This window comes from Heterodontus francisci, chromosome 27 (assembly GCF_036365525.1).
Source record: "Heterodontus francisci isolate sHetFra1 chromosome 27, sHetFra1.hap1, whole genome shotgun sequence".
Lineage (NCBI taxonomy): Eukaryota > Metazoa > Chordata > Chondrichthyes > Heterodontiformes > Heterodontidae > Heterodontus > Heterodontus francisci.
Window position 1 is genome coordinate 23,404,236 of NC_090397.1, and position 21,972 is coordinate 23,426,207.

The 21,972-nt window shown below is 41.7% G+C and overlaps 1 protein-coding gene across 1 annotated transcript in view; it reads left to right on the forward strand.

Moving 5' to 3' along the window:
• The window catches only part of LOC137384924 (anoctamin-2-like), a 186,167-nt gene that overhangs the window by 30,444 nt on the left and 133,751 nt on the right, over nucleotides 1–21,972 (forward strand). Inside the window, exons 4-7 of the mRNA XM_068059633.1 lie at nucleotides 2,975–3,034; nucleotides 7,514–7,704; nucleotides 8,895–9,233; nucleotides 17,329–17,427. Coding sequence (XP_067915734.1) covers nucleotides 2,975–3,034; nucleotides 7,514–7,704; nucleotides 8,895–9,233; nucleotides 17,329–17,427 — 689 coding nt within the window. The remainder of the gene's footprint in view (nucleotides 1–2,974; nucleotides 3,035–7,513; nucleotides 7,705–8,894; nucleotides 9,234–17,328; nucleotides 17,428–21,972) is intronic.

Here is a 21,972-nt window from a genome sequence, read left to right on the forward strand (position 1 = left end):
AATCTACTCCTCATCACTCTGTAATCTATTTGTGTGTGTGTGATTCATGTGTGAGTGTGTGTGTTACTGTGTAGCATAATTTTCTTATTTTATTTAGTTCAGGTTTAGATTGTTAAGTACAATAAACTTACCTTTTTCTGGTTTAAACTCAAGAAAACCTGTCTGATTGGTTCTTTTACAATCACAACAAAGGCAAAAGGTAAAACATTCAGTGAAGTGGTAAGCACATCCACCATTTAAAAAAGGAATAAAACCTTGTTGCGGTCAAATAAGAGGAAGGTCAAGAGGGGAGCCTTGTAACCCCCTGCTCACCTGATCGTAATACTTGTCACAGGGAACAATATGAAGTCATCAAGAGGATGTGATTAATTTGAGATTTTCAGTAAGATTTAAAAAAAATCTTTTTCTTGAAAATTGACAATGTCATTAAGCCTCTTTCACATGTGGTGTGCAACTAAACCAGGTACCTTTACAAATTAATGCCTGCATTTGTCCTCATAATGTATTCCTAATTCATTGTATATGAAGCAATTTGGGCCGTTTCTGAGACATAAGGAGTTATACCAATACAAGTCAATCTTTCTTATTAGAGATGGGTATGGTTAGAACAGGATGTGGAATTTAAAATTTATATTTGTACATTATTTTCCTGCTTTATTTCAAGCATAACCAGAACAGGAAGACAGCTCAAATATTTTTGGCCATATACTGAAATGTTCAGCACTGAGACTGAGATTTATGTTGGGGAGGTGTATCAAGGGATCACGGAGCAGAGCCTGGTAAATGGAGTTGAGGTACAGATGAGACATGGTCAATTGAATTCTAGTCATAGGAACAGGAGTTGGCCATTCAGCCCCCTGAGCCTGCTCTACTATTTGATTTCATCATGGCTGACCTGTATCTCAACTCCATTTACTGGCTTTAGCTCCATATCCCCTTGATACTCTTGCCCATCTCACTTTTGAAAGCTTTAATGGTTTCAGGATTCCCAGTTTTTTTTCCTGATGGGTTTCCTTACAGTGAAAATCAGCTTCCTAGTTTCACTCCTGAGTGGTCTAGCTCTAATTTGAAGAGTACTCCTATTCCTACGTAAAATGACCTAGAATGAAGGTTATTAGCTTTCTTTGAGTTGCCTTAGTTTTTGGTGATTAATAAAATGGAAGGTTTGTCTAATTACGACTTTCTGGTCTGTACAGCACAGTTCAACGAGACACGGAATTAGCTGCAGGAGCTGCTGGCATATGAAGCCAGTACACAGACAGCACATGGTGACAAGCCCCGCCGAGACAGATTAGTTCCCTCAGATCAACCGCACACACCGTCACTTTGCCCCTGTCCCAACATGGCAGATCACCGCCGGCCAGCACCCGGTAAGTGTCCGCTTTACATTTATTGTCGAGGACAGAATCGCCAATAAGTGGTTTGGTTACTCAGGTGGAAGTTTCATTGAGATTGTGCGACTGGGCAATCTGCTGAAATGTGTTGTATCAGTTCAGAATAACGGTCAAGGTGAATAGTTATTGCAAGTGGCTTAACCAACTCTTAGCGAAAATTAATTCTGGATCCATCTCCAAACATATTGAGCTCAGTAAAGAAAAGGGACTTTAAATATCTCAATGGGGTTCAGCGCCTTTAATACAGATGAGAATTGTGAAATGAATGGACATAAAGATCTATAAATACAATTGATGGTTATCTTGCATTGCATGGCTTCTGACCGTCTGCAAGATGGCAATAATCCATTTATAGTGTTTATTTTATTTCGTACAACTCCAATCATACATTGACTGTAGTAAAATATGTGCAATAAATCTGTCTCCCAGGGATTACTGCAAGGTGAGCGACATGCTCAGTTCCTGCTGAACTTCAATAATAGGTTCGCTTTAACTTCGCACTGATTTCTTGAGTTGCTTTAACAGCGGCTGTTCAGTAAATGAGTGGTTAATTTTCAGATTGTGGCAAACTGATAAAGGCAGGCAGCCTAAATATCGAAAGTCTTCAAATAGTGTGTTTTTCTAACTATTCCGATTCGGATTTACAATTCATATGCTCTAAAGCAATCTAAAAAATGAAGTAATTAAAGATTTTTTTTATAGTGAAAGCAGCGAAATGTAAATTGTTAATCATTTTAACATTTATCCAGATAAGGAAATGTTGATACTTTAATGGCAAGCTTAACTGACCAAACTGGTGGTAACTTTGTAATGCAAGCGATGTTGCAGCCTTCAGTTGGTAGCTGTCTCACCTCTGAGGGTCATGGGTTCAAACCCCACTTTAGAGATTTGAGGACGTAATGCAGGCTGACATTCCAGTGCAGGACACAGGGAATGTTGCATTGTCAAAGGTACAGCCATTAAGATGAGATGTTATATCGAGGCCCCAGCTACCCCCTCAGGTGGACATAAAAGTTCCCAAGGCACTATTTGAAAAAAAGCAGGGGAGTTCACTGGTATCTGAGTCAATATTTATCCCTCAACCCACACCTAAAACGCATTATCTGGTCATTACCTCAAAATTGTCTGTGGGACCTTGCTGTTTGCAAATTAACTGCTGTGTTTCCAACATTACTATTTGTGAGGCATTTAGCATCACTGAGGGGCAGCCATTCAATTTTTCTATTGGCGGTGCTGCACTGTAATGTGTTGGGTTGGTTTCCTATGGCACTGCAGGAAATCTTGGCACCTTTTTGGCATCACAGGGCCATCCCTGGTGCCGTTGCTGAGATACGGATGACTTATTGGAGACAAACCTCTAGGACAGTTCTCAGACGTCAAAAGTGAGAACTGGAGTCCTGCGCTTTCACTTGGAACTAGTTTAAAAAATGAACTTTTTGAGATCCTTGAATAAACCTGAAAACAATGATTTACAAAGTTAGCCTCTGACACAAATGAATCAGCAATAAGCATATGTACTGTTTAAAATAACCCCGGATATTTTGCCAAACTAATCGATACTCCTCAATCTCCTTTTACAGCTGGGATAAAGAGACTTCCATCTTTTCAAACTGGACGGGACTGTGACCTGGGACGCAGAGGTGAAGCAAATACAAATCCCATGTACCACCCATTCCCCCTGCATTTAGAATGCTTGCTTCAACATTTCACTCTATTTGAGGTTCCACTGTATTGGATTGATGTTGGGTTATGATTGTTGTCCTTTTTTTAAGTTACCTTGCCCATGAGGTTATATTGTAATATCATCTTTCATAATGTGACCTCCATTTATAAAGAATATTCATTCTGACAGCATTTAGATTTCTTATTCAGAGTTTTATTTACTGTTTTAATTTACTAAAAATTCTTGTGAAACTTATATGGACTTGATAATGAGGAAGATTGCACACTATGTTCTTATTAAATGCATGTAGCAAATGAGATGGCTATAAAAAGATCGTTGTAATCCCTTAGCAAGCAGATAACCTTGTAATCCTTTTACATTGCCCGTATGAAGACTGCAGAAACAACGGGTGATGCACTGTAGCAGGAGGCTAAAAATCCCAGTGTTTCTTCTCTCATGTATCTGTTTGCCAAGGCAGCATATTACTGAACCACATGGCATGGGAAAGACTCGGACATGATTCCCAGTCTGCACCAGGTTAACTAATTTCAGTAGGATCGTCTACCACCCTGGATTAGGGAACAGAATATTGGGCAGGTTTCTCTCTCCTGATCCCTTGATATATATGGGTGTCCTGCGTGTCTGAGAACGTTAGGTGAAGACAGAACCAGGTTCAGCTTGATTGCCCTCTGCAGGTGAATAGCCTAATAATTGCTATCAGTTCCCACATATGAATGGTGAGCATTTAGTGAGGTACAGGAGGGAACCCAGCAATGGTAGGCCATACCTCAGCAACAAATTAACACCCTTGGAGGGCAAGGGAGGAAAGTCATTTTAAAAAGGGCAATGGGAAGAGAATATATATAAAAGAGAGTTATTAGAAAAAGCTGCCTTAATTGATTTTTATTGTTTTTTATTCATTCATGGGATGTGGGCATCGTTGGCTAAGCCAGCATTTATTGTCCATCCCTAATTGCCCTTCAGAAGGTGGTGGTGAGCTGCCTTCTTGAACCGCTGCAGTCCATGTGGGATAGGGACATCCACAGTGCTGTTAGGAAGGGAGTTCCAGGATTTTGACCCAGCGACAGTGAAGGAACGTTGATATAGTTCCAAGTCAGGATGGTGTGTAGCTTGGAGGGGAACATGCAGGTGGTGGTGTTCCCAACCATTTGCTGCCCTTGTCCTTCTAGGTGGTAGAGGTTGCGGGTTTGGAAGGTGCTGTCTAAGGAGCCTTGATGCTTTGCTGCAGTGCATCTTGTAGATGGTACACACTGCTGCCACTGTGCGTCAGTGGTGGAGGGAATGAATGTTTGTGGATGGGGTGCCAATCAAGCGGGCTGCTTTGTCCTGGATGGTGTCGAGCTTCTTGAGTGTTGTTGGAGCTCCACCCATCCAGGCAAGTGGAGAGTATTCCATCACACTCCTGACTTGTACCTTGTAGACATTGGACAGGCTTTGGGGAGTCAGGAGATGACTTACTCACTGAAGAATTCCTAGCCTCTGACCTGCTCTTGTAGCCAAAGTATTTATCTGACTACTCCAGTTCAGTTTCTGGTCAATGGTAACCCCCAGGATGTTGATAGTGGAGGATTCAGTGATGGTAATGCCATTGAATGCCAAGGGGAGATGGTTAAATTCTCTCTTGATGGAGATACTCATTGCCTGGCACTTGTGTGGCGTGACTGTTACTTGCCACTTATCAGCTCAAGTCTGGATATTGTCCATGTCTTGCTGCATTTCTACACAGACTGCTTCAGTATCTGAGGAGTCATGAATGGTGCTGAACATTGTGCAATCATTAGCGAACATTCCCACTTCTGACCTTATGGTTGAAGGAAGGTCATTGATGAAGCAGCTGAAGATGTTTGGGCCTAGGACACTACCCTGAAGAACTCTTGCAGTGATGTCCTGGAGTTGAGATGATTGACCTCCAACAACCACAACCATCTTCCTTTGCGCTAAGTATGACTCCAACCAGAGGAGAGTTTTCCACCTGATTCCCATTGACTCCAGTTTTGCTAGGGCACCTTGATGCCATACTTGGTCAAATGCTGCCTTAATGCAAGGGCAGTCACTCTCACCTCATCTCTTGAGTTCAGCTCTTTTGTCCATGTTTGAACCAAGGCTGTAATGAGGTCAGGAGCTGAGTGGCCCTGGTGGACCCCAAACTGAGCGTCACTGAGCAGGTTATTGCTAAGCAATTGCTGCTTGATAGCACTGTTGACGACACCTTCCATCACTTTACTGATGATTGAGGATAGACTGATGGGGCGGTAATTGGCCAGTTTGGATTTGTCCTTCATTTTGCGTACAGGACATACATGGGCAATTTTCCACATTGCCAGGTAGATACCAGTGTTGTAGCTGTACTGGAACAGCTTGGCTCGGGGTGCAGCAAGTTCTGGAGCACAGGTCTTCAGTACTATTGCTGGAATGTTGTCAGGGCCCATAGCCTATAGAATAGAATCATAGAAAGTTTAAGGCACAGAAAGAGGCCACTTGGCCCATCTTGTCTGTGCTGGCCAAAAAACAATCCACCTATTCTAATCCCAGCTTCCAGTATTTGGTCCGTACCACTGCAGATTACAGCACTTGAGGTGCATATCCAGACTTCTTTTGAATGAGTTGAGGGTCTCTGCCTCAACTACCCTTTCAGGCAGTGAGTTCCAGACCATCACCACCCTCTGGGTGAAAAAGATTTTCCTCATCACTCCTCTAATTATTCTACCAATCACTTTAAGTCTATGCCCTCTCATTACTGACCTCTCTGCCAAGGTGAATAGACCCTTCACCTCCATTCTATCCAGGCCCCTCAAAATTTTTTACATTCCAATCAGAACACCCCTCAGCCTTCTCTGTTCAAAGGAGAACAACCCCAGCCTATCCAATCTTTCCTCATAGCTGCATTTTTCTAGTCCTGGCAAGATCCTCGTAAATCTCCTCTGTACCCTCTCTAGTGCAATTACATCCTTTCTGTAATGAGGTGACCAGAACTGCACGCAGTACTCAAGTTGTGGTCTAACCAATAATTTATACAGTTCCAGCATAACCTCCCTGCTCTTGTATTCTATACCTTGGCTAATAAAGGAAAGGATTCCATATGCCTTCTTAATCACCTTATCGACCTGTCCTGCTACCTTCAGGGATCTGTGGACATTCACTCCAAGGTCCCTCACTTCCTCTACACTTCTCAGTATTTTCCCATTTATCGTGTATTCCTTTGCCTTGTTTGATCTGCCCAAATGCATCACCTCACACTTCTCCGGGTTGAATTCCATTTGCCACTTTTCTGTCCACTTGGCCAGTCCATCAATATCTTCCTGCTGCCTGCAGCTATCCCCCTCGCTATCTACCACATGGCCAATCTTTGTGTGGTCTGCAAACTTCTTGATCATGCCCCCTACATTTACATACAAGTCGTTAATATATACACAAAAAGCAGGGGACCCAGTCCTGAGACCTACGGAACACCACTGGAAACAGCCCTCCAGTCGCTAAAACATCAGTCCTGTATGCCCTTTTCTAAAGAATGAAGACCAACCTGGAAATAATAAATTGATCTTCATTTGGAAAATATTTCAATTAAAAGAAGCCAGGCAATCTGTGCTATGTTGAGCTGGCTTCTACAATCAGGTAGCTTTTCATCTGGGACATTTGTAGCTGGCATCGTGAAAAGTCCGTTATCTCATAGGGTGTTGAAGGAGGCTGGCGAGGAAATTGATGGGACAGTAATGACACATTAATCTGTATTTTTGGGATGTTGAAGAATAAATATTGGTTAGCACACCAGGACCACTTGCCTACCCTCGTTCATAAGGCTATGGGACCTTTGATATCCACCGGAGATAGTAGACAGGGCCTTTGTTTAGCATCCTATCTGAAAGATGGTACTCTAACAGTGGAGCATTCACTCAGTTCTGCACTGGAGTGGAGCATGAACCCTCAATCTTTTGACTCAAAAGCAGAGCACTACCACTGAGGCAAGAAATATACAGGGGACAGTTATAAATGGGATTCTCTGGTATGAGCCATCGAAAAAGCAGAAATCCAAAGTCCTTTAAACAATGTGTTAGTTGTTTGAAAAGAGAACTATTAAAGGACATGGCAGTGATCAGGAATTGGGATTAAACCTGATCGATCAATGTGGAGAAAATCTCTGATACTGATTCGACGGACTGTTTTAGAACATTCTCAGATTCTATGTAACATCTTGTGGTATCTTCCTTGAAGAGATGATCTGCTTTTAAAATTAGTCTTTATTTTGTCGACCTTTATGTGCTCGCATTTGAATATAGTAGTCTATACAAAATACTTGATCTTATAATATACGTGAGTTGTAATTTACATGAGATGCGTAGATGTAAAGTATGAAAGATTATGTTCTGTGTAATTTTTTTAAAGCATGTTGTGAATGCTATGGTTATTAAAAGAGATATTTGTCATCTCTCACTGGCAGGTACACCTATAATTCTTCCACATCGTCCATATCAAGAGTCCAAAGAAGCAACAAGGCCGAGACCAAAAGAGTTTGAAAAATATCTTACAGTTCCACAGTATTTACCACGGGGGCATTTCAGCTTGGCCAGTGGAAATTTAGACAAAGTAACCTCAGCATCAATCAGTGAGAAGGAGCTAGAAAGCCCACTGGTAAGTGTGTATGGGTGAACCAGATAAAAACAGTGCCTTGCTACTAGTATTGTCATGGCGATCCTGACTGGAAGATTGCATCTCCCTGGGCTCTTGAGTAACTGGGGCTGAGCACCACACAGCACGTAAGCCAGGACAAAATGATCTTTAATGTTTGGTTCCTTGTAGCTTTTGGTGCTTACTTTTCTGTTCGTTTTCTGTACCTTGAATAACGGTTAAAGAAGGTTGGCAGAAATAAGCAGAGCATGCTTTCTTTGCCAAAGAGGAGATGCTAAAGTTTTCTGTGCCAACACCCTTAAAGTTGTGTTTTCAACAAACATTTTGAACTTGCCTCATGGATTTTGCAATTCCTTGGTCATTCAGTGAGCATCTCAGTAAAATACCTGCTTTAATTATAACAAGTAGTTTATTTCAGGTGAGGCCAGTCACATCTTTATTTGGACCTTTACATATTGCTTGTTCAGTTCTTTGGGAATGTATTTGATACTCACTGGATGTTGATGTAAATTAAGCAAGTTAGTACTAAGTCTACCAGTTAGCTTTTCTTTGTGAATAAGTTTATCACTAATATTTGAACCACATCTATAGTCAGTTTTGAGGGCACCTCAGGGGTGAAATTGGATTTGAGTGTGGACACAAAACAGTCACAATTGCTTTTGCCATCCACGATATCACTCACTCTATATTCAGTTCTACTGAAGTCATTGGAACTGAATATCGGGGGTTATAACAGGCGACTAACACAATACTGCCCATTTTGTGTCTCTGCCAATGTCCAATTTCACCCTCCTTGTCTCGAAGGAAAACTGTTTATGGATTGTCAAACTTTCATTTTAAGTTTCTAATCTAGAATTTCACCTGACTATGTAACAGATATCATAGTTATTAAAGTACAGTACAGGAAAAATTATACATGTAAAATAAAGAGCAACATAAACAAGACCAGTTCTGATGAAAGGTCACTGACCTGAAATGTTAACTCTGCTTCTCTCCACAGATGCTGCCTGACCTGCTGAGTATTTCCAGCACTTTCTGTTTTTATAAACAAGACCATATTCTGTCATGATATTGGTTTGTTTAAATTCTTGTAGTCTATAACATTGTAACCCAGTTATAAAAACTGTGAAATACTGGTTTAGAACACGTATGCATTGTGCTTGATTTACCTTTTATTTTTTGTTTTTCCTTAGGTTATTAACAACTACTTTGAAGGTAATGAAGAGGGAGACACTAAAAAAGGCTTGTATTTAAGTGATGGAAGGAGAAAGATAGACTATGTTTTGGTTTATCAAAACAGAAAGCACGCTTCTCTGTCCACCTCTCAGTGTTCTGGAGCTACTGTCCCAAATGGCACTGCAACAAATCCCCACAGGAGTAAAGCCCACAAGCAGCTATCAGGGCATCAGCAAGAGGCTGTGCTGGATGTTGGCAGCCCTCATGAATCTGTGGAGGAAGAAAGGAGAGCTCGCAGAGAGGAATTTGAGAAGAACCTCATGGAGAGTGGACTGGAGATAGAGAAGGACAAAGAGGTGAGAAAGTAAATTGTCTTAAAATCTGTAATTTATTAAATCTTAACTTTGGGAGCTTGTGACAACATATTTCTCATGCTTTGTGGTGATTTTGCAAAGAAAAATGTTGAAGTAAATTTTAAAGACATGTAAATAATTAAGCTTTTCCATTCTAAAGGAATGGTTCCCAAATGGAGAGAAATTTGGACGACTATAGTTAGGGCATTTGCAATTTTCTCACCTATTACCTTTAAAATCCTGGGATGGAAACTATCTGGACTTGGGGATTTGTCACTCTTTAGTGTCATTATTTTCTTCATTATTGTCATTTTGCTTATGTTAATTTGGTGAATCCCTGTCCCTGTCCCTGATTCAATATTAATTTCCTTGGAATGTAAAAGGTAAGTTATGTTTTGAAAGCAGAGCAATACAAGGTGGGAGAACGTATGTGAATAATAGGTACACAGAATTGTATATCCATTATAACTGCATCCAATTTTCCAATGGGAAGGCTGTGCAATAGGCATTATCCTCCATGCTTATAATCTGACATGTGCTCCCAACATGAAATGCTGAAGTAGCTGTTTCCCCTCCAATTATTTCTATATCTTTATTTGCTTGCGGCATGCCCATCATCCTTCACAGCCATCAGCAAAGGTGCATCAAGAGAAGACACCCCACCTAAATAAATTGTTTACTGTGTGTTCATCAACTTTCATAGATGGAAGGATGCTAACCTATTTCTATACCCACTTTATATAAGGTTGAGTTCCACTGAATTTATAGGTTCACCTTTTTTTATATTTCATTTATGTATTACTGCTTTTCACTGATACAGGGCAGGACTCACCTCTTGTGATATTATCAGGTGAAGTGTTTTTTGTTAAAAGTAGACTCAAAGCTTATATAGTAAATGCTCTATTATTGAGAAATGTTTGAAGATAGTATCACTGGATTTTTCTTTCATTACCTCTCATTGCCTCAAAATAGACATTAATACTTGGGTTTAATTTCATGCATGGATGCCACTCCCTGCTTCCTCATTCAAATAGCCATTGTGAGTGTACAGGGTGTGGGTTGCCAGAATACTCACATCTGAACCCAATCACACACTTGCCTCATCTCTACCGACTTCTACTTTCCTGTAGGTGTCACTAGGCAGTAATGAGGAACAGCAACCCGGTCTGATTTGTTTATTCCCTGCCTTACCCCAGAATGCTTCCTCCCTTACTCTAACCCAGGATGTTTGGACCATTTGTGGCACTTTCCTGTTACCACAGTTGAGCTTGGCTAATATATTAGAATTGCACAAGTGTAAAACCAGGAACCTTCCGGATCCATACACTTGGGGACCATGACCCTTTGAGGGGATAAGTGGAACAATGCTTCTTTGTTAATTAAAATGAAAAGAAGCATTGATAATAGATTAAAGATTGGGATAAGAAGAAAGGTAAAACACCGTATTGCCTCGGAAGTAGTATATAGGATTTATCTAATATTTGGTGCGATGATTACAGTGCTCTGGGAGACAGAAACAAACATATTGGGGTCGATGTTAACCTGCTACGACAGGTGCAGTAAGGTTGGGGGATTAAACATAAAAAATTGGGGAATGTGTCCCCAACCTGTGTGTACTTGTTTTCGATGGCAGTTTGCGTGCCATGTGATCGTCCTGTTTTGGAGTTGCGGGACACATCATAATATTTAAATCAGGTTCGCACAGTGCAATTGGGAGCCTGATTTAAATTTAACAGCTACCCGCTGGATTTCCCAGGGCTCTGCAAACTCAGCAGCGAAATGGAAATGGGAGCAGCTGGCTGCAGAAGGTAAGTGCTTTTCAGAGCACTCCTTGTAGGCCAGGAGGAGCAGGCATGCTCCGTCCAGCCCCTCAAGCAAACCTTCAGCTTCCCTATTGCCGATTGCAGCCTCTCCTCACTTCTGTGATTGGCCGACTCCCGCCCTCAGTACTCTCAACCCCTGATCTCCAATTCTCAGCCCCCCTCTCCGTGATTGGCCAACCACCTCACCCCTCCAAGCCCTGATTTTTCCCTCCCAATTTCAGGGATCCGACTCCCCTCACCACACCAAAGCCTGATCTTTCCTGATTGCTGGGGAGCATCCTCAACAATCCCTGCCATTGGTTTCTCCACTTGGAAGCATGCCCGCCTGTCAACTTGACCAGTTGCCATGCGATAAACAAAAGAAACAAATGATAATGTGGTCCTACCATTAAATTTGGCAGAAACTCTGTGTTTCCTGGATTTCCAGGTTTCCCACCCCAGCTACTATGTTCCACCACTCCCTCCTTGCTTCCCCATAAATATTGAGGTTATTATTCCAGGTATAGCTTCACAGTTCAGTCCTATTATTCTGATGCTGTGTGAGTGCTTGATAGACTAGGTGGCTAGCCAATCACATCAGTGTATACTGCCTCCTCAAATAGAATGTGTCCCAAACACCCCCACTCCCAAGGACAAAAGGACTGCTTCTCCTGGCTCCCGACCTTGTGAATTTTAGCAGGGTCAATGGTGGTGGCTGTAGGCAGGCATATGCCACCATTTACACTGTGAAACAACCCTTGTCTGGCTAATCTTACTGCATGACCATTTACTTGGAAACATATGAGAACAATACGGATTGGTACATGTTCCAAAATTTCCATCTATCCTTGGAGAGGTAATCTTTACCACCATTTGATGCATCTCCCAGCTGGTCTGGTTGAACATACACATTGTTTTTTAGACTCATTATTAATTCTACAAAGAATAAATGCTGCTGAAACTGGATTGTGAAATGCGGTTGTGCTACTAACTAACCACCAGCTGTTACATAGTATTAATATATACACCCTGGGTTAATGATTAGATTCCATGAGGACATTCTTTAACATCTTATCCCTGACAGCAGCTAGAGATATTTATTAGATCCATGACAACAAATAACAAGCAATACTTTCATACAGTACATTCTCTTTGCAAGAGCAACTCAGCTAGTTGGACTCCCCTGCCCTTTTCCTGTAGCCCTGCAAATTTTTTCTCTTCAAGTGCTTATCCAGTTCCCTTTTGGAAGCCATGATTGAATGTACCTCCACCACACTCTCAGGCAGTCCATTCCAGATCCAAGCCATTCGCTGTGGAAAACAATTGTTCCTCATATTGTTGTTGGTTCTTTTGCCAATCTCCTTAAATACGTGTCCTCTGCTTCTCGACCCTTCCACGAACGGGAACAGTTTCTCTCTATCTACTCTGTCCAGACCCCTCACGATCTTGAACACCTCTATCGAATCGTCTCTCAATCTTCTCCTCTAAGGAGAACAACCCCGGCTTCTCCATTCTACCCTGGTAACTGAAGTGCCTCATCCCTGGGAACCATCTCCTAAATCTTTTCTACCCCCTCTCTAAAATCTTCACATCCTTGCTAAAGTGCGGTGTCCAGAATCAGTGTTTTATGATGATTCATCATAACTTCCTTGCTTTTGTACTCTATGTCTCTATTTATAAAGCCCAGGATCCCATATGCCACTTTCTCAACCTACTCTGCCACCTTCAACAATTTTTGCACATATACCCCCAAGTCTGTCTGTTCCTATACCCCACTTTAACAGTTGAAAATAAAACTTCCAGATTGTTTCATATGTCCTTTTACTTACAGACATTGTTTTGTTCCACAAAGAAGCTGCTTTAATTCATATAAACTAATTTTTCTGAAGTATAGTTGAAGCCCAGCTTGTTAACAATGATGAGTTGACAAAACAAACTGCTCATAATTAACATGCATATTTTGTTTAGTGGAAATATCAACATTTTAATAACACACTCAGCATCAGACAGACCTAAGTAGCTTAGTTGATAAGGATCTAAGGAAAATTACCTGCAATGGCTTTTCCTTTCACATCCACATAGTCATCATGGGCGCATCCTGAAATTCTGTCCCTTGCTCCCTCTTATTAACTACATACTAACTCTTGTAAACCCAGCGGATCTATCTAATGGAGGGGGGTTAGAATTCGTGGAGCAGATAAGCTGTGCCAGTTTACATTTAATTCTTCAGGCTGTGGGCACCACTGTCAAGGCTGGTATTTATTGCACATAGTTATTCTTGAGAAGCTGGCAGTGAACTGTGTGCGTAGGTGCTCCCACAGTGCTGTTAGGGAGGGAGTTACAGGATTTTAATCCACCAATGATGAAGGAATAGTGATATATATCCAAGTCAGGATAGTATGTGACTTGGAGGGGAACTTGGAGATGATGGCATTCCTGCTTCCTTTTTTTCTCTAGGTTATAGAGGTTGCTGCTTTGTGAGGTTTGCCAAAGAAGCCTTCGTGACTTGCTACAGTGCATCTTGTAGATATTACACACTGCAGCCAATGTATGCCAGTGGTGGAGGGTGTGGATTTTCAAGCTTATGGATGGGGTGCTGATCAAATGGACTGCTTTGTCCTGGATGGTGTTGAGCTTCTTGAGTGTTGTTACAGCTGCACCCATCTAGGCAAGTGGAGAATATTCCATCACACTCCTGACTTGTGCATTGTAGACAGTCGAGAGGCTTTAGGGTGTCAGGAGGTGAGCCACTTTCTGCAGAATACCCAACATCTTTAGTAGCCACAGCATTTATGTGGCTATTTCAGTTGAGGTTTTAGTCAATGGTGACCCATCCCCATCTTGTGCTGGTCTGCTGTATCCTTCACAATTTCACTGTTGAGAAAGGTCTGGGATTTGAGGAGGAAAATGAGTCAGAAGCTAGACGTCCCTGCGACACAGGGACTTGGTTACAAAGAGGACACGGCAAGGTCAAAGGCAACTGCTGGGAGAGAGCAGGGAGACGAACTCATGAGAGACACTTTCACTAATATTGTTCACATTTTATATATATATATATATATATATACATCTGTAATAAACAAGCTGCTCCACATAATTTAAATGTACAACCTTCACAACACTTCATTCATCATTCAAAGCAGCAATTCAAGAGGCCCCAAGTCCATAGACACTTTCTTCTGTTCGAGTGTAACTTTATGCCTTTAGCAGAAAAATCATGAACATTTCATGAATATTTCTAACAACAACAACCTTATAAAACTCCTGGAACTTTGTAACTGAGAAGTCCACATCATCCAATGCATTGATTTCAATATCCTCCACCTCCTTATTTACAAGTTGCCTCTGTGACCACACACCACCTTTACTCTGCAGCCGCCTTCATTCCCACACCCCAAATTATACCTTCCACTCTTCGAGTTCTGAATTATACCTCCATCCTCCTTTCCATCTCCTCCACACAGTAGAAATTACAACTGGCAAGGGGAGGGAATATTTCACACACTTCACACATCTTCATATTTTGCAATATCACATTGCTTTAATTTTTTTTGGCAATATTATAGTCCTTACTATCTTGATATTGTGGTAGCCATTGCATTACAACGAAGGCTGCGGCTGATGGCCAATGTGCGTGGCTGAACAATTAATAGAAAAAGCATCTGGCCAACATGCTCTACTGTGTCGGAATAATTTTAACTTTGGATGATAAAACAGACAATATCGGATCAGCCACCATTGATATCAGTAGAAATAAAACTCGGGAGAGATATATAATGGGTGCTGATCTGACATAGGCCGTTTTACACAATCGGTCAAGGTCAAAATTAGCTCTCATTGCTTATTGATTTGTGGCAGCTAATCTATATGGGGCAAGGAGCTGCATCAGCAATGGGGTTAAAAGATTGCTTGCATAAATGATTAAGCAGATGGTATTATGTCCACTGACTTGAAGAATTAACAAGTAGTTGCCTACACAGCTGTAGAAGAATATGGGGACTATAGTACCAAAGCTTCTCTGAGACTGGAGATGATTCCCACTGGGGTATGGGTTGACCATATTTCACTGGAAAAATATTAATTATAGATAGAATCCTAATTAGCGTGAGCAGTGACACAATGCTAATAAAGAACTTTTTCAAGATGTTAATTTTATATTGTATATAATTTGTACTACAGGTTTGTTCTGTGATAATGTTTGGCTGTTTAAGTCACTATATCATGCTATTTATTGTTGGAATTTTAAAACTTATGACTAGGGATGCAAGTCTAATGCTGGTAAACAGAGTCAATATCTAGTACATCATAGTGTTAATTAGATGCATTGAAAAAAAGGCATAATTTTTATTTAAGAACTCTTCCTGTACTGTAAAACTATCTGATACTTTGGTATTGATGCAGGTTCATCAGCTCACCAGATGAATGAGCAGACACAGCCACTGCTACTCAGTCAATGAGGGAAAAATGCAGCATAAAGAAGTTCACGGTGCACAAGAAAAAATTTTATCCACAAAAGCATCTGCAGTGTGCCCACTGAAATGACTTTGCTTTTACTATATCCTGCAGTCAATGATTTTATCATATAGAAAAGAATCAAATGTGCAAAAGTAAAGGTGACAGAACACAAAGGGGTCATTTTGTGAAGCTTTGTTGTCAGTGCAATGACTTATTAGCAGTGGGCATGGTTATAAAATCATTGCTTTTGTCCTACAGCTTTAACTCTGACCTGCACTAGCATGCCAGCAATGGAGCCTCACAAAATTACCCTATGTAGTAGTCTGCAAAAAATTTGCACGCAATAGTATTCAGTGCCCAGTTGCAGAACAGACTGGAAGAACTGGGCAATGATACGCTTAGCCAGCAATCTTCCTTTCTGCTACACACTATCATCCCCCTCATTTTTGTGTCTTGCAGCTACTCCTTTTCCAAGTCTGTGGTTAAGTGACTGTTCAGGTAAATATTTTGCAGCAAAGTACACCAACATTCTTAGGTACATTTTAAGCCTCTCTCTGCAGAATGGTCCAAGAATCTGACTTGTTGCTATAGCATCCCATTGTCTGCTTTAGTGAAGCAAATGGTTTGTACATGTGCTCTGTTGTATCTGTTCTCTACAGGATATGGGCATTGTGCAGAGGAGTCACTGACAATGTCTGTACTACATAGCCTATATCTCTGACAAACCAGCCACTCATGCTTCGAAGATCCATGGCATGTTTGGGTGCCTCAGAATTGAAGTATTTTATGTGTATATTAACTTGTGTTGTATTCTGTTTGGGGTATTGAACTCTGTTAGGAGTCAATAACTGGGAAAATACATTGCATTGACTACTTTGGCAGGAAGAGGCCCTCATAATTAGGATAGATTATTCTAAACTCTGTACAGAACATTTCCATGCCAAAGAACCACAGAAAAATCTGCAAGCAGTTACCCCAGTTGACATCAACTCTGCATGATCATATGTGTGTCTCTCTCTCTCTCGCTCTCTGTCGCTTTCTGTCTAACTCAGAATGGTCAAGAAAGTGACATTTCTCGGATCGTTATCTTATTTCCCTCCTGATGCTAGATCCAACCTCTGCCTCCACCCCGGCCTGTCCACTTCTCATATTACTTCTGTAACCCTGCAATCTGTTTTCTGCCCTGCTTATTGCAAAGTGTCTATACTGGTCAAATTGCTCATGCCATCCTCTGTGACTCTGACTGTAGCTCTTTTTTCCTCCTTGCGCTTCTCGGTCTCTCTGTTGGTTTTGAAAACATTGATCATTCTGTCATCCTCTGACAGCTCACCTTTACTGCACTCCCCCACCCCCATCCCCCCTTGATTCCAAAAGCAACATTATTGTGTAAATTTTCCTCTTCAATGTATGGGTGATAATCTGGTGACGTGGATAGCCTAGACCTTAAAGAACCTATCCAATTATCATCCCATCGAGGTGCTAGGGGTTTGACTTGTGATGGGACAGTTAAAGTACCAGAGGTTTGAGCTTGATGAATGAGTTCAAGTACCAGTGATTTCAGCTGTGGGTGAGGATGATACTAAAGAGATGGGCTTCCATGCGGTTGTTATGATATGAGAGGTTTGAGTTGTATGGAGAAGTGTAAAGTCTAGAAGGATGGGTTTTCATGGATAACTTTGTGAATTAGAAGGATGGGGTTTGTGGGAGCTAATGATGATCTGATTGACCCTTTCACAGCCTTGACTTCTCTTTTGTTCATAATATTTAAAAACACTGCAACTGGTAAAACAGCAATTATATTTCCTTAGTTTAGTTCTTGCAATTTTTCTTTTCTTTTACAGACTAAAACCCAAGGCACTGGATATATCAGGATACATGCTCCTTGGCATGTCCTCAGTCGAGAGGCCGAATTTCTAAAAATAAAGGTTCAGACCAAAAAGGTAGGTTTTAATCTGACGAGTACTCTACCGTCAGTTCCCCTGTTACAAACAGTTACAATTAAAATCCTCTGCTTTGTTCTGTAATGGGATGGTTAATGACTCTAGTTGTGTGAGGGAGCTGAATTACACACACAGGTCTGAATTTTGTTGTCCTGCTGCCGCAAGCAGTGGTAAGTGCAGAAAATGGCAGCCGCCCCGCACGGGAGCCGCGCTGAGCTGTGATTATGTGACTGGCGGCCACTTAACACATTGATGGCGGCTGGCACCCGCCCCACCCCCCGCCCCCGAATCACGTGACGGGGCAGCATTGGCGATGCCGCTCACAGCGTCACCTGATGCAGGAGCAGGTGCTTGCACCATTTATAAAAGGCTGCCAGCCCTGCAAACAGTTCAAAATAATGCAGAGTTGACCCCGTCTCTCCCCCATATCCACAAAATATTGCAGAGTTGACCCCTCCCCACCCCCCCCCCCCCCCAATCTAGACTCAGAATGTAGAGTTGCCCTCTCCCCCGCAACCCGATCTATGCTCAGAATGCAGTGGAGACCCCTTCCCCTCCTCGGTGGCGCCAGCTTCTCCTGGACAGCAAAGCAAAGGCGCATGAGTGCTGCACGTCATGCTGAAGATCGGAACGGATGGGAAGATCATGGTGGATGACATAGGATATGCAGATAGGAATTTTAAATATTTAAACCAGGAACCTGTCGCAGAGCAGCGGAGGGGCTGCCATGGAACTTCCCTGCCACCGGGAAGATCGGGCCCAGCAATCCCTACGTCAGGTTCTGTGGCGGCTGCTGCCGCTCTGATTCTCTGGCCCGCTCCCCACCGCACACCGTGTAACCCAACATCGGGCTGAGAACAAAATCCAGCTCACAGTTAATATGAGGAGATAAAATATTAATATTAATAATATAAAGTAATGTAAAGTATTATGAATGGAGTATTATGATATAGTAATGTTAGAGCACTGTGATGTTGGAATATTAGAATATTGTGATGTTGGGGTATTGTGATATCGTAACATTGGGTACTGATATTGTGATGTGGGACAGTGTCATGTGTAGTATTGTATTGTTGGGGTTTTGTGATATTGTAATATGTAGCATTGTGTTGTTGGGTGTTGTGATATTGCGATGTGGCATTTTTGGGGTATTGTGTTGGGTCATTGTGATATTTTAATGCGAGGTATTGTGTTGTTGGGGTATTGTGATATTGTGTAGTGGGGTATGGTGTTGTTGGGTATTGTAGTACTGTGATTGTGGGGTACTGTGACATTGTAATGTGGGGTATGATGTTGGCCTTGTGTTATTGTGATATTGTAATGTGGGGTATTATGTTGTTGATATTGTGGTATTGTGATTTTGTAATGTAGGGTATTGTGTTGTTGGGTAATGAGGTATTGTGATTGTGGGGTATTGTGTCGGGGTATTATGATAATGTAGTGTGGGGTATTGTGTTGTTGCATAATGTGGTATTGTGATTGTGGGGTATTGTATTGGGGTATTGTGATATTGTAATGTGGGGTATTGTGTTGTTGCGTAGTGTGGTATTGTGATTGTGGGGTATTGTGTTGGGGTATTATGATAATGTAATGTGGGGTATTGTGTTGTTGCATAATGTGGCATTGTGATTGTGGGGTATTGTGTTGGGGTATTATGATATTGTAATGTGGGGTATTATGTTGTTGCGTCGTGTGGTATTGTGATTGTGGGGTATTGTGTTGGGGTATTATGATATTGTAATGTGGGGTATTGTGTTGTTGCGTCGTGTGGTATTGTGATTGTGGGGTATTGTGTTGGGGTATTGTGATATTGTAATGTGGGGTATTGTGTTGTTGCGTAGTGTGGTATTGTGATTGTGGGGTATTGTGTTGGGGTATTATGATATTGTAATGTGGGGTATTGTGTTGTTGCGTAGTGTGGTATTGTGATTGTGGGGTATTGTGTTGGGGTATTGTGATATTTTAATGTGAGGTATTGTGTTGTTGCGTAGTGTGGTATTGTGATTGTGGGGTATTGTGCTGGGGTATTATGATATTGTAATGTGGGGTATTGTGTTGTTGCGTAGTGTGGTATTGTGATTGTGGGGTATTGTGTTGGGGTATTGTGATATTTTAATGTGAGGTATTGTGTTGTTGGGGTATTGTGATATTGTGAAGTGGGATATGGTGTTGGGTATTGTAGTATTGTAATGTGGGGTACTGTGACATTGTAATGTGGGGTATGATGTTGGCCTTGTGTTATTGTGATATTGTAATGTGGGGTATTATGTTGATATTGTGGTATTGTGATATTATAATGTAGGGTATTGTGTTGTTGGGTAGTGTGGTATTGTGATTGTGGGGTATTGTGTTAGGGTATTATGATATTGTAATGTGGGGTATTGTGTTGTTGAACATTGCTCGGACGTTGGGATATTGTGATGTGGAAGCTTTGTGATGTGAGGGTTTTTTTATGTTAAAGTATTGTAATATTGGGGTTTTGTAATATTGGGATATTAGGGTGCTTTTTTATTTTGATGCCAATATGAATTCATATAAATATAATGTCATATAATTGGAGATCTCCTTTGAATGTATTATTAATGTGTTCAGTCATTAAATGATGCAGGGTAGTTTCTTGTTGTAATTGGGAGTTAGATGTCTTTTTCATCAACTCTGAAACTAGAATGACTTGCATGAAAAAGTAAACATGCATGGTAAGGACAGCTGATATCATAAATCTATGCTCAATGTATTTATTTCTTTGTTGGATGAGGGCATCGCTGACTAGGCCAGCATTTATTGCCCATCCCTAATTGCCCTTGAAGTGAGTGACTTGCAGAGGGCATTTAAGAGTCAACCATATTTTTAAAATTAAACTTTACATCTGTGTCCACTATGGAGAAAGACGGTGTAGGTGTAGAGACCAGGGAGGGGGATTGTGATATACTTGAACATATTAGCATTGAAAGGGAGAAAGTATTAGCTGTTTTAGTGTGCTCAAAAGTGGATAAATCCCCAGGCCCAGATGAGATGTATCCCAGGCTGTTATGTGAGGCAAGGGATGAGGTAGCAGGGGCTCTGACACAAATTTTCAAATCCTCTCTGGCCACAGGAGAGGTACCAGAGGACTAGAGGACAGTCAATGTGGTGCCATTATTCAAGAAGGGTAGCAAGGATAAACCAGGTGAGCCAGTGATTGGGAAAATATTGGAAAAAATTCTGAGGGACAGGATTAATCTCCACTTGGAGAGGCAGGGATTAATCAGGGATAGTCAGTATGGCATTGTTAGGGGGAGATCGTGTCTAACTAACTTGATTGAATTTTTCGAGGCGGTGACTAGATGTGTTAATGGGGGTAGAGCAGTTGATGTAGTCTACATGGACTTCAGTAAGGCTTTTGATAAGGTCCCGCATGGGAGATTGGATAAGAAGGTAAGAGCCCATGGGATCCAGGTCAATTTGGCAAAGTGGATCCAAAATTGGCTTAGTGGCAGGAGGCAGAGGGTGATTGTGGAGGGCTGTTTTTGCGAGTGGAAGCCTATGACCAGTGGTGTACCACAGGGATTGATGCTGGGACCCTTACTGCCTGTAGTGTACATGAATGATTTCGACATGAATATAGAAGGCATGATAAGTAAGTTTGCAGATGACATGAACATTGGTGGTATCATAAATAGTGATAAAGAAAGCCTTAGATTACAGGACAATATAGATGGGCTGGTAACATGTGCAGAGCAGTGGCAAATGGAATTTGATCCTGAGAAGTGTGAGGTGATGCATTTTGGGAGGACTAACAAGTCAAGGGAATATACAATGGATAGTAGGACCCTAGGAAGTACAGAAGGTTAGAGGGATCTTGGTGTATTTGTCCATAGATCACTGAAGGCAGCAGCACAGGTAGATAAGGTAGTTAGGAAGACATATGGTATACTTGCCTTTATCAGCCGAGGCATAAAATATAAGAGCAGGGAGGTTATGATGGAGTTGTATAAAACGCTAGTTAGGCCGCAACTGGAGTACTGTGTACAGTCCTGGGCATCACACTATAGGAAGGATGTGATTGCACTGGAGAGGGTGCTGAGGAGATTCACCAGGATGTTGCCTGGACTGGAGCATTTCAGCTATGATGAGAGACTGAAAAGGCTAGGGTTGTTTTCCTTAGAGCAGAGAAGGCTGAGGGGGGAACATGATTGAGGTATACAAAACTATGAGGGACATTGATAGGTTAGATAGGAAGAAACTTTTTCCCTTAGCGGAGGTGTCAATAACCAGGGGGCATAGATTTAAGGTAAGGGGCAGGAGGTTTAGAGGAAAAAAAATTTCACCCAGAGGGTGGTTGGAATCTGGAATGCACTGCCTGAAGAGGTGGTAGAGGCAGGAATTCTCACAACATTTAAGAAGTATTTAGATGAGCACTTGAAATGCCATAGCATACAAGGCTATGGGCCAAGTGCTGGAAAATGGGATTAGAATAGTTAGGTGCTTGATGACTGGTGCAGACATGATGGGCCGCAGGGCCTGTTTCTGTGCTGTATAACTCTATGACATTGCTGTGGGTCTGGA